General features: G+C 56.5%; 1 protein-coding gene across 4 annotated transcripts in view; it reads right to left on the bottom strand.

Annotated features, from left to right (window-relative positions):
* Positions 1-2,706: 2,706 nt before the first annotated feature.
* The window catches only part of SFXN5 (sideroflexin 5), a 112,993-nt gene continuing 102,698 nt past the window's right edge, over positions 2,707-13,001 (bottom strand). For 3 of the 4 annotated variants that reach the window (XM_058550954.1, XM_058550951.1, XM_058550952.1), the window contains one exon: positions 2,707-5,845. In XM_058550954.1, coding sequence (XP_058406937.1) covers positions 5,768-5,845 — 78 coding nt within the window. In that variant the 3' untranslated portion in view covers positions 2,707-5,767. The remainder of the gene's footprint in view (positions 5,846-13,001) is intronic. The other variant, XM_058550953.1, reaches the window with a different exon arrangement.

The following is a 13,001-nucleotide window of genomic DNA, read 5'->3' as shown; positions in this document are numbered from 1 at the left end:
ACACGGTGTTCTCCCTCTATGCATGTCTGTGTCCAAATTTCCTCTTCTGATAAGGACACTAGTCATATTGGATTAGGACCCATCCTAAGGACCTCATTTTACCTTAATTACCTCTTTAAAGACGGTACCTCCAAATACAATTGCATACTGAAGCACTAGGGGTTGGGACTTCAACAATGAATTTGGGGGGACACAATTCAGCCCAAAACAACTTTCTTGTGGCTGAGCTTCTTAGCAGCCTCCTGTCTCTTCCCAGGCCTCAGAGATGGGGACTCCTCGAGGTTCCATCCCAGGTCTTCTTCTTCTCATGCTCCAGACTCCCCCTGGGTGGTTGCCTCTTGCCCTTTAGCTCCAGGTGCTCTCAATATATGGATAAGATGCCAACTACATATCCAATCCTGACCTGCCTCCTGAGCCCCAGACAGGCACACCCAGTTGTCTCCTGACATCTGACGTTATCTCACAGGATTATCTCACAGGAACCTCTAATAACTTGTAAAACAGAATGCATCACTTTCTCTGCAGATTTGTTCTTTCTTCTCTGTTCCTTAGCTCCCAGAAATGGCACTACCATCTATGTCCTCAGCTGCCCACGCCAGGAACCCAGGGCCATCTTTGACTCCTCTTTGCCACTCTCCCCACAATTAATCACCAAGAGCTGAGAGTCCTGAATCTCTTCACTTGTCCTCATCCCCACCCCACCACCTGGTCCAGGCCCCATCTTCCCTCACCTTGACTGCCACCGTGGCCTCTTCCCTGGTCTCCCCAGCAGTCTTGCCTGTGTCCACGAACACTCCACTCTGTTGCCAGATGAACCCACTTCCCTACTTAAAGCCCCCAGTGGCTCCCAGCTGTCTTTGGCCCTGCAGCAGCTGCCCTCCTATGCTCCCTATTCTCTAAGGACACTGAGCTACCTGCAGGTCACCCCTGAGTGCATGACGGCTCTGCTGTAGTGCCCCTCCTCTGCCACGCTTACACGTGCAGAGGAGGGGAACTAGCTTAGGTGGCTGGGGACTGATGGTAGACCCCTTCCCTCACTTCCTCACTGGATTTGCATGGGGTCTTTGAGGGGGGCGTCTGGTGCCTCTGTCGTCTGCCTATTTGTCCACCTTCTCTTTCCTCTTTTTGTTCTCTCCTTCCTTCTCTCCACCCCTCCACAAGGCCCAGGGAACTGGGGTGGGGTGGGGCTGAGATGTCCTTGTTGGGAAGTAGCCAGGCTCTGACCTTAGACAAGGCTGCGAAGACTTGCTTGGAGTCAGGCATGGAGAATGAGCACTTCTCAGCCCCTGAGAGAGACATCTGGTACTGCAGGGAAGCGTGGGCATGTGGGGGTTAGGCCTTGCAGGGAGAGCCTGAGACTTTCCTGTTTTGGGGGCCAAGTGCCAGGGGGCTGGGTAAGATGGCAGGAGCAGCAGCAGCTCTGGGAGACTGAGGGAAGCTCCATTATGAAACTGAGGCCAGCCTCCCCAGGGCCTTGGGAAAGGGTCACTCATCACTGCCCTCATCCCCTAGCATTCTGACTCTCCTTCTAACCACGGCCTGAGTGGGAGGAGGGAGGCCGTAGGGGCCAGCGGGTGGGGATGAGGCCAGGGGAAGCTGCATACCTGGAGTGTTAATGATCTCCGGGCTGGGCAGGAGCTGAGCCCCCAAACCAGCTAAAAACAACAAACAGCTCCCAGGAGGGATTTGTGTCTGTCCTGAGAGTCAAGGATTTCCGCCCGGGATGGGGGCTGTGGCCAGCGGGGCGCTTAGTGAAGACATTCCCGAGACCATGAGTCCCCTGACCTAGAAGTATCACTTTGAGACTAGACCCCTCCCTCATCCCTTTCCCTCCTCCTACCCTCAGGAGGCCCAGCGACCCCCTGACGTCTGGGAGGTGTGAGAGAATAGTCTGGGTGCATTCCTCACCTGGTCTCTCCGGTCCTTACACTATTGCAGTGAGTGATGCTGTTCTTGACATTTTATAGCTGACACCAAGAGTCCATAGAGAAGATGCTCCATAAACATTGGACCAAATACACGAGTGAATAAAGGAAGTGACTGGCTAGAAGTCACAGAGTCACGATGGGGCCAAGCTGCGGCTGGAACCTGGGTCTGCCTGACCCCAACCATGGATTCTACCTCTACTACATGGTCCCCCTGGCACAGGAGGCCATCAGCTTCTCCCTGCAGGGGTGGAAGGTGCTTGGAGGTCCCAGAGAAGGGGCCAGGCCTCACTCCCTCTGAGGCTGCCTGGAAGAAGAGGAGCCAGAACTATCGGGAGGCTGCCGAGGCCTGAAGGACAGTGAAAGAGTCAGGAAGGGGCAGGGGTCCCAAGGCTGGTGCCACACACACTGCAGACATCAGGTCTTTCCTCCCTGTGAAGCCTCTCCTGGCCCCCAAGCAATCCAGAATAACCCTCCCCCTCCCCCTCCCAATCCCCTGGATAGAAACAGTATGAGAATCTACCCAACTTCCTTATCTACTCAAGTTCCGTGCAATGGCGCCCTTAGTGAGCACTCAGCTTTGTCCACTTCCTGCCCTCACATGCTTCCATCATTTCCTCCCATCCCTCTGGGCCTTGGGCCTGACTCCCCCTGGATCCTGGTCTGTACCTTACTCGGGGGCCTTCCCACAAAGTCCTCAGGCAGCCCTTGGCTTGTTCCCGCTGTGTTTCCGGACCCCCACCTCGCCCACCCACAATTCACAAAGCCAAGCCCTGATGCTTTAAATCCACCATTTATTGCCCACAGTTCATTAGTATTACATAAATCACAGAGATTGAGAAAATTTCTGAGAAGTTAAAAAGACACTGCGAAGTCCCCTGGGTGTGGCCGAGGCATGTCTGCTTGTGCCTCACTCACACTGGCCCAGGGCTGGAAAACCACCTTGCTTCTGTCCACTGGCCCTTCTCCTCTTAGGACCCCACTCTTCTCCCAGGCTCCAGGCCCAGGACAGGCAACAAGCCGGCTCACAATCAGGAAGTGGAAAGGGGTCTGTTGGCCATCTTGACTCAGCAGCCATCTTGAAGTCTGAGGGTCCCCGCACCCTCAGATTGCTCTCTGGAAATGGGAGCAGGGCATCCCCGAGCCTGAGGGAATGTTTGAAGTGACCAGAGGAGGTTCGGGTGGGTACGCCAGGGCTGGAGAACCAGTTTTAGGTATGCCCTGTACTGTGGCACAGCTGGGCCAGGCCCGCTCTGACTATGGGTTCTGGCTCAGCCTCCTCCTCAGTCAGGAGCCAATCTGCCCACTAGGACTCCCTTCTTCTGGCCTCAGCAGAGTGGGGGATGGATGTTGGCTGAAAGTTTCCCCTTATGGTGTTTTCTGCAGCCAGGCCAGGGCTTAGCAGCATGGCCCGCTGAACCTGTGTCACCTTCACCCTGAGCTAAAAGGATCCTTTGCCTCCCCCCACCCCCTCCCACCAGAAGGACCCCCCCTTAGCTCACCTGAAATTGCATTTGGGAGCATGACCAGAAATCATCCAAGAGACAAAGTAAGTAGGTTATGAGATGCCGAGGCCACAGGGCTGGGGTGGGCCGGGCCGGGCCGGGCCGGGCCGGGCCCGGGGAAGCCAGCACAGAGTGGGAGTTGGAGACTCCATCCCTCAGGCCTCTGGAGGGGGTGGCAGTGGGGCTAGGGTGGGCAGTTTTGGTCCCAAGGTAAAGTGTAGAAGAACAAGAGCTGATGAGAGCTGGGGCAGGGTGAGCTTGAAGTGAGCTTTTCAAAAGAGGACATGCCCAGGCCCCAGTCACTGGCACATTCACGTTATGGTGGGATTGGCTCAAAAATACTTGCCCCTCCAACACGTGGCACCCCTCCCCTCTGCTGTTTTGTCCTCCTTGTCTCTGCCTTCTCACTTTCCTGATGGGCAGGGGGTGGGCTGCTCCTTGGGAGAGTGGGGGGTCCTCAGGGCAGTGTCCTGCAGAGCTAGCTGGGGGGCACCAGGGCTGGCTGGGAGGTGCATGTGTCAATGCCTGTGGAAGACCAGCCTCACCACACCCACTCCTGCCCTAAGGAAGGCGAGAGCCGCTGTGGCCACGCCCTTGCTGCCCTGCACTAGCCTTTTCCTGCACGTGCATGTGCTCACTTCCAGCCAGGTCTCTCCCCAGGTGGAGTCCCCAGGGGAGGGAGGCCCTGTGGCTGCATGTCGAAGGCTCAATTCCAGTTGGAGTCAGGTGAGGGTGCAGTGAGGCCAATGCTTCCTCTTTGGGCCTTTCAGATAAGGGGTTACCCTGTTCACCCCCACATCAGGCCCTGCTTTCCTTTGCAGAGCTCTTTCCTCTTTCCTGGCCGCAAATGGGAGGGAGACAGGAGCCAGCAGCAAGTGGCCTTGGAGGCTCGTGGGGTGAGAGGTGGCACCCATGCACATGTGGCCCCAGACTCAGGCTCAGGCACCCACGCTACCTCCTCCTTCAGAACTGTAAAGTGTCTGGCAGAGGTCAAGTGCTCCCAGGATGTGGGGTCACACAGAGAAGGGCAAAGTCCAGGTTCTGAGGCAAACTGCTAGCCATTCCCAAAGGGGCCTGCCCCTTTCCCAGTCCAGTGTCCATGTTGGGGATGTGCCCAGGATGATCAGCATCTGAGCAGGACCAGCAAAGACGAGGTCTAGCTGGGAGAGCAGGTGGGAACGCCTCGATCCAGTCCTCTGGTTCTGGATAGGGAGTGGAGGCTCAGAGAAGGGAGTGGGCTTCTCTAGGGTCACATAGCCCATTAGTGCCAGAGCTGGGGGCCGCCGTTCCTGGGTTGATGTTGCCTCTCAGATAGGTGCATAGACATCTGGCCTCCACACTCTCAGGCACGAGACCCTCCCAGTCAGGAAGCGGTGGGACGGGGCAGGCAGCCTCAGTGGCTAGAGAGGCTCCTCCGATGTGGTCAGTCTGGCTCCAGCCCCACCCTCGGCCCCAACACCCAGCTTTCCAGCCTGGTGCCTGGAAGGAGGATCTTCCCACAGAGGCCAGAGTGCAGGCCCATGGTTCCTGCCAAACATCATTCCTTCTTGGGGCTTCCTGCCTGGAGCTTGGGTCATCTCAGAGGCCTCAAATAGATCAGGGCTCCATAAAGGGTGACACCAATCCCAGTGTGTCACTGGGCTTCATGTAGAGGAACTGGTTCTGCAGATGTGGCATGGACAAAGTCAGGCCACCCTCAGAGCCAGCCACCCAAGGAATCTTCCAGAGGCCTCCAGTGTTCCTTGACTCCCTGGGCCACCTCCTGAGGACCTTAGTCATAGCTGATTCGTCCTGTGAGGTGTAGACTGCCTCCCCTCCCCTCCCCTCTCTAGCCCAGCCCAGCCCAGGGAGCCATCGAGCCTGGCCACAGTAATATCTTAAATCTACCAGCTCCTAGGCCCACTCCTACGCCCACCACCCGTCCACCTGCTGCATCTGGGCAGCTGCAACCAAGGCTCAGACTTGATTCTGATAAAAAATAAAAATAAAAAAGAAACCAAAATATAAAAGGATCCTAATCTTCCCTGTGGGCACTCTACAGTTTTTCAGCTTTACACATAATTGTGCTGAGTAGAGTTTTGACAACCCCACATAAGGCCCAGAAATGCACTTGATTATTTTTATAGGAAATGTGTCAGAATTCCTCACCCTTATATTAACATGTGAATGGGTTAGTCTCCCTACCACTGGGGTCGGTGGAGTGCTCCCCGAGGTGGCCCAGGACTGGTGGAGTCAGCTTGCCCCTCTCTGCAGGTGCAGCCCATGAGACCCCTTCCTTGCCCCCAACTCCCCAGCCGGGACAAGGCTCTGTCCCCAGGCCGGCCGGCCGGGCACCACTCACAGCCCCTTGTTGTACACCACTGTCCGGCTGCTCGTGGCCCGGCCAATCTCAGGCTCTAGTAGGGACGTTTCGATCTGAGGAGAGAGTGAGAACAGAGAGAGGGAAGGGGAGGGGGAGAAGAGGGAGGGGTGAGTGGGGAGGCCAGCAGCAGCAGTTAGGACTACCCCGGTGCCCACAGTTCCCCCCTCTGCCCCTGGCACCCCAGCCAGGGCCCAGTGTGCCGCCTAATGACACATCTTCCTTCTTAACCACCTTCTGCCAAGGGGTTCACAGTGTCCCTTCCAGCCCAAGTCTTGCCTTTTCCTCTGACAGCGTGGCTGTGTGGGTGATCATTTGGTCTCTGACACTGTGTCCCTCATCTACAAGGACGTTGTCCACCACACTGCACAGCCCACTCCCAGGGCCACAGCCCGGACCTGGTCATCGCCCAGGGCTGCTCCACCCAGACTCCTTAAATCCAAACCCCACCCTCTTGGACCCCACAGTCTCCTCTCCTTCCAGCACCCCACTCACTGTCCCTATCTGTTTTCAGACTACCGAGACCTCAGGCCCCAGACTCCTGACTGCTCAGTCCTCACATCCTCCCCCTCCAACCAGACCTGAGGGGCCATCACTTCAGCCACTCCCTCACCCCAAGGTCCTTCCAGCCCTGACTGGCAGAAGCCCTGCTTTGGAGGAACCCAATCATGCATCCATTTTCTCTCCACTGGAACCTGACCACCTAATGCAGAGCACTGAGCAGTCACTGTTCCTGACTTTGGCTGGACCCTCAGAGTGGTCAGCAAACCCCCACCCTCTGGCCACACTGCCAGTCAACTCCCTCTCCCATTCTCCACAGAGGCCACCTTAACCCTTCTCTGCTCTCCTCGGCCACACCACCCTCAGCTCCCCACTCATCCTGAGCAGATGAGCATTTTTCCTACTTCAGGGAGAAAACAGAAGGTACCAGAAGGGACCCCTCAGCGTCCCATCAGCAAACCCACGGCCTACCTGTGTCCACACTCTGCTCCACACCTGCCCTCCTGCCACCCCACCGCAGCTATCCCTTCCCTTGGAAGGCAGATCCCCCTGGGCTCCACCTCCCTCCCAGCCACTCTGGGAGCCCACTCCTGGATTGTCCTTCCTCTCTCCCTCTCCCACATTTTCAGTCCACTGACTCCTGCCCATCAGTGTTTCAGCACAGACAAGAACCTCCCATCTGAGAAAACTCCCATTAACCCCATATCCCGCACCAGCTACCACCTGGTCTCTCTCCTCCCCAACAACCAAGTATTTTTAAGGCATTGTCTACACTGGCTGCCTCCACCTCCTCTCCTCCCACTGACTTTTCAACCCACAGCAAATCTGGCTTCTGTTCCCACCACACTCCACGAAAATCTTTCTCTCCAAGGTCGCTGCTGGCCCCTTTGTTGTAACATCCACTGGACACTTCTCAGGGTCACTAGGGCCCGGTCTGGCTGGGGCCTCTTCCCTGCACACACCCTGTGGGTGACTCAACCCTCCTGGTAACTCTCAGATGTGAGGAACCTCCAGCTATGTTTCTCCCCTGGGCCCCAGGCCCACAGCCGACTGCCTACTAGACTTTTCCATGGATGTCTCACAGGCACTTGAACCCATTTAAAATGGAACTGAATTCACCATCTCCCACTGCCCCAAGCAGACTCCTCACACCGCCACCCAGTGGTGTTCTAGCCAGAGACCCTGGGGCCTCCTCGCCTCCTCTTTCCTTCCCTCCCCTCGAGTCTCACCCACTCCAGTCCATCCCCCACCACAGCCACTGCGAGCCTTCTCAACTGCAGGTCTGGTCATGCCTCTCTTTGTTATAAACTGGCTCAGTGGCCCCACTGCCCTCAGGGACCCAGTCCAGACTCCCGCGCTATCCAGCCCCTGCCTACCCCTCACCACTCTGCCCCTTGGACTGGAGACACGGGCACCCCTACTTATTGCAGTGCCTCAGAGACACTGGGCTAGTCCCACCCTCAGTCTGCCTGAGCTGGCCCCTCTGCCACTTCCTCTCCTCCTCCCCACCCCAATTTCCCGGGACTTCAGCTTATCTTCCGTGTCTCAGCTTTAGACATCTTCCCTCATCCCAGCTAGGGGTGGCCACCTCTCCAGGCCGCCCACAGCTCCCTGTACTTCTTCTGTCTGAGTTGTATCGTGTGGTTTTGAGGTTGACCCCACCCCCCACGTTAAATGGCAAGCTCCACGAGGCGTGAATGTGCTGTGTGATCTTGTTCATTCCGGCCTCCTCAAAGCCTAGTGCCGGTACCCAGTAGGTACTCAATAAGTGTTGAATAAATGAGTGGAACGAAGAGAGGCAGAAGGCACTTGGAGCATGGGGGCCCCCTGGAGGCTCCACAGCAGCCCAGATGTTGGTCTGCAGCTCCAGGGACTGAGCCAGCAAGGACACCTGAGTCCCCAGCCTGAGGGAGCCAGGGAGGGAGGCGCCACCTCCGTGAGGGGGCCCCAGCCTGACATGGCCCTGGGCAGAGTCAAGGAAGCACCAGGCGTCTGTAACTCAGCTCAGCTGAACTTGGTCCCAGGTACCTGCTATATGTCAAGACATGGCAACCCTGGGGAGCAGGCAGAAGGTGCCATAGACCAGCCCTGCCTTCAAAGAACTCAGTCGTGCCCAGGCCGTGCACATCAGAGGCCAGACAAAAGGGAATTCAGTGTGGACTAGAGCTGGTGGGCATGGCGGAGTTCCTGGAGAAGGGGGACCCTTGCCCTATAGTCCCTGGTACCCCAATAGCCAGGCTCTGGCCACTTGAGAGGGCCAAAGAGACAAGAGCTAGGCTCAGGGCCCAGGCCTCTTCCCCACCCCCTCCTCAAACCACCTCCTCCCTCCCTACCCCTGCCGGCCTCTGAGTCCCCTCCACCCCACCAGCTCCCCTCGTCCCCATGCTGCCACTGACACAATGCACAGCGCCCACGCTTAAAAATCTAAATGCTTTTGAAAATGTTTAACCTAGTTAGACAAATTAGCAAAAATTTGTGCAAAACAATTTAGGTATTTAAAATATTCAATGTTTTTAAAAAACTGGAAAACTGTTCTTAGCTTTCAGCTGCAAAAACCAACAAAATATAACATCCCAGCAATCTTACCATGAGGTGTAACATAACCCTTCGGGAAAGCTGTTAAACAGCTACTGAGGCATCCTGGGAAATAGCACTTCATTTATTCAAATGCACATATGTCAGGCTTTTGCACCATATGTCATTCCAAGCTATTTACAGTAATAATTAAATCTTAATCAACGTTTAACCTCTGTAAAATGTTTGAAGAATCCTAATCACCCTTCAGACTGCACTAATGAAGGAGAAATATATAAACATAAAAGGAAAATGATGCATAGATATCACGCTGGAAAGAACAGTAATTGCAAAATTGTATTTCTTTTAAATATAATCAGTAAATGATGTAAAGTAAGCCAAGGAGTATTTTAAGTTAAGACATCTTGGATGTCAGAGGTGTGAGCAGCTAATTTTGTTCTGCTACCCATAACAGATGTAGCATATTTTATTTTAGTGCCATTATTAGCAACTTCCCATGCCGGCTTTCACTGAAGCACTGAGGCCCGCATTAAAATCGGAGAGCTGCTCAGCACCACGGTGGAGGACCACGGGCCAGGGCCACGGCCCCGCTCAGCCCACTCCCTGGAGAGCGCCAGTCCGGGTGGAGACCGAAGCCTCGCCCTTGCCATGGAGGCTGTCGCAGACCCAGGGCCCCCCAGGCTCCCCACTGTGCTGAGGGCCGCAGGTAGGAGGGATGCACGGGGGAGAAGCAGGCAGTGGGAAGGCTCCAGGGGGAGGTGGTCAAGGCCCTCAAAAGCAGGAGCTTGGGGACAGAGCTGGCATTTAAGCCTTTTCCTCTCATTTCAGTTCAGTCAGCTCGAGTCAGCAGATGTTTATGGCTGCCAACTCCACACACCAAGGCTGGGCACACAGAGATGGGCAAGACCAGCCCGTGCCCTTGAGAAGCTTGAAGTCTAGGGGAGGAGTCAGATATGAAAGCAGATGGATCTCAGAGACAACTGCCATGGAAACTGGGGACGGGGTGGGAGTTTCCATGTATTTATGAAAGAACAAGGAGGGAAGACTTCTCAGAGGAGGCGGGCCAGGAAGAAAAGGGAGGATTTTCATATGAGAGGGCAGGAAAGCTTGCTGGGTGAAGGGAAAAGCATTAGCTGGCAAGCATGGCCTGTTTGGTGCAGGCAATGTTGGGCAGGTTGAGAATGTGGCAGAAAATGGGGCTGGGACAGGCAGACCCTCGTAGGCCACATGAAGGTGTCAGCACTTTATCTGAGGGCAATGGGGAGCCATTGAAGGATTCTGAGCAGGTGCGGGCCATGATCCAGACTGAGAGGAGTGTGTGCTGGGGATTCTTTCTGAAGATGAAATCCACAGGAGTTGATGACCAATCCCATGTGGGGGTGAGAGAGAGGTGTCGAGGATGACTATGTATTAGATGACTCCTAATTCTAGCTCGGGAGCTGGGGTGGCTGGTGACGCCATTCTCAGAGGCAGGGAAGATGGGAGGGGGATGTGTCAGGGTGGGATGATGACAGGCTCAGGTTTGGCCACGTTGAGTCCCCCAGGTGGAGAGGCCTGGGAGGCAGACAGGTCCCGGGTTCTGGAGCTCTGGGCAGGGGTATGGGCGGGAGAGTGAGCCTTGGGTGTGTGAGCACAGTCGGAGCCCCCGGAGTGGAGGAGCTTGCCCGGGAGAGCAGATGGAAGGGGAGGGTGCCAGGCCTGGGGAACAGGCACATTGGAGGGGCGGGTGTAGGGAACAAGCCCATGATGGCGGCCTCGGAGGATCAGCCCAAGGAGCGGAAGCGGGTGACAGAAGGAGCCACAGACACCAGGCAGCATGGACACCAGGCAAATAGTTTCCTGGGTGGTCCCAGTGAGGGCTGAAAGGCTTTGGTCTTGGCAATGCGATTTGGTGACCTCCGGAGCCCAAATTTCCTAAGCCCACTCAGTGCTGACCTGGTCACAGCCTCTCACCTCCGTCCTGGGCCAACTCAACTGGCCGTTGGTTAAGACCTCCCCAGCTCTCTGGCCATGGCTGGGGGTTGGGCCAATGGCCCACCATCTTGAGGTCTCATGGGTGTCAGGACTACTGGGGATCCTTACCACTGGGCTCAGCAAGGGAGGCTGGGGCGGGGACTCCTGGGCTGCCTCCCCCTTGAAGATCACCTCTCTGAGGTGTGGGAGCCAAGTCTCCTCCACGGAAATCACATCTGGGGCCCTGCTGATAAGTGAATGTGATGGAGGTGCTGGGTGAGGGCAGCGGAGTGCCCTGGTGCTGCCCTACCAGCTCCTGGTTCCCAGAGGTAGGGACAAAGGGCTGTTCTCTTGAGGTCCCCCTGCTGTTTGGGGGGGCTGATGGGTAAGAAGCAGAAGCCAGCTTTATGTGCCACGTCGTTAGCAGAATGAATGGTGCGGTGGCCACAGTGGCCCACAGGTGGGTTCTGGAGGGAGGGAGGGCCAAGGCCCAGTGAGAGAAGTGGGTCAGCAAGGAAGAGCCACCAGCACTAGCTCAGGAAAGGCTAGAGCCCCAGGGCAGTGGGCCAAGGGCAGGGGCTTGGTTCTGACCACAGATGAGCTCTGAGGTGACAAGGAGAAACAGAGCTGGGCAAGGAGTGGCCACAGGGAAAAAGGGTGACCCAGCCCCAGGCTGCCGGGGGGGGGCCCAGGCAGGAACCTGTGGGTCCCTCCTTTCATCTGGCAGACTCCTCCCCAGGCACCTGATAGCCAGTCAGCAGGGCCCCTCCAGGGAAGGGGGTGTCTGCGATGGGGAGCCAGAGCCCTAGAGGTGGGGGCTGCAGGCACCAGCAAGGAAGCTGAAGTTATCAATCAGCACTGGCTGATGGTACCCCCTAAACCCAGAACTGAGGGTGCCAGGAAGATGTGGGCCTGCTGGGAACATGCCCACCCTGCCATGAGATAAGCAAGGTTTCCCTGCCAGTATTCCTTGACTCGAGGCAGAACTTGCACCCTGGCTCCCAGACAGCCTCATCTGGATGCTGCCCCCATATCAGAGCCCCAACCCCACCCTCCAAACCCAGCCAGACCCTGCTGCCCCTAGCAGCAGATACCCCTAGACTTCCGGTTACATCTAAGGTCAGAGGCAGCAAACACGAAGCACGACGTCTGGTAACCCCCAGCCTCCCCTGAGCACCCCAAGAGTCCCCAGAACAGCCTGACAGCCTTCCTTTGTGGTGTAGGAAGAGTTAACCCTGAGCTATTTGCCTCTGTCTCCTGGCTCATCCCGGGTGGGGGGCCAGGGTCAGGAATGCATTTGGGGCCACCTCTGCCTCTCAGCCTGGAGAGCACACACACCTGCAGCCAGCGGCCAGCGGATAGTTTACATATTTGAACCTGGAGCTAAGGTGCCGAGACATAAACAGGAAACTGGATCCCCAGCCTGTGCCCCACTCTCAGGGGCTTTTACCTACTACAAAGAACTTCCTCCTCCTTGCCTTTCTTCTGGTGGCTTTTCTGCCTCCTTTTCAAAGGCGCAGGGCTGGGGGGTAGGGTGTTCAGCGTGACCTTGTGACACGGCTCAAAGCTGCCTCCTGCTCCTGGCCAGGGGTCTGGGCCTCTGAGGGTCCACAGGTGGTGGCGACAATGACACGGGATCCAACGCCCATGCCAGCACCTGGTTGACCCTGTGTGCCTGAGGCCTCTGCCAGGCCTGGAACCAACTTGCCTCCTGGGCAGCCACATCCCACCCTTTCTCACCAGGGCTGGGCAGGGCTCAGGTCCTGCTCAGACACACACCTCCAGGCCCCATCTTTGGGGAAGCTATCCTGAGTATTCTAGAGGGCAGGCGTGTTAGGCCAGGGCTGAGGAGCAGCTGAGGCCTGAGCCTGGACTCCTGGGCTAGGCCTCTGGTGGTGGCTCTGGGCTCCCACTGCCTTCCCAATGAATGTCAGACTCCTTGGCTGGACATTCAAGGCCTTCTAGGACCTTCTCCAGGTTCCTCACCCATTGGCTGCTCTCCATTTCCAGTATGTTGTATGTTTAGGCTTTGAGGCCTAAGTCCAGCTATACCCTAATCCTGTAAGGCTACCTTCTCCAGGAAGCCTCCCCTGATCTTCTCAGACCAAATCCATTGGTGCCACCTCTGGTGGCACTTATTTCTATCTCCATCACATTCCCAGTCACAGGCCAATTTATGCTAACTATCTGTGAATACGGCCATCCCCCACCTCACCCCAGTGG

The sequence above is a fragment of the Diceros bicornis genome, chromosome 12 (genome assembly GCF_020826845.1).
Source record: "Diceros bicornis minor isolate mBicDic1 chromosome 12, mDicBic1.mat.cur, whole genome shotgun sequence".
Taxonomy (NCBI): domain Eukaryota; kingdom Metazoa; phylum Chordata; class Mammalia; order Perissodactyla; family Rhinocerotidae; genus Diceros; species Diceros bicornis.
Note: the sequence above shows the minus strand (reverse complement) of the source record. Positions and strands in the feature narration are given on the sequence as shown.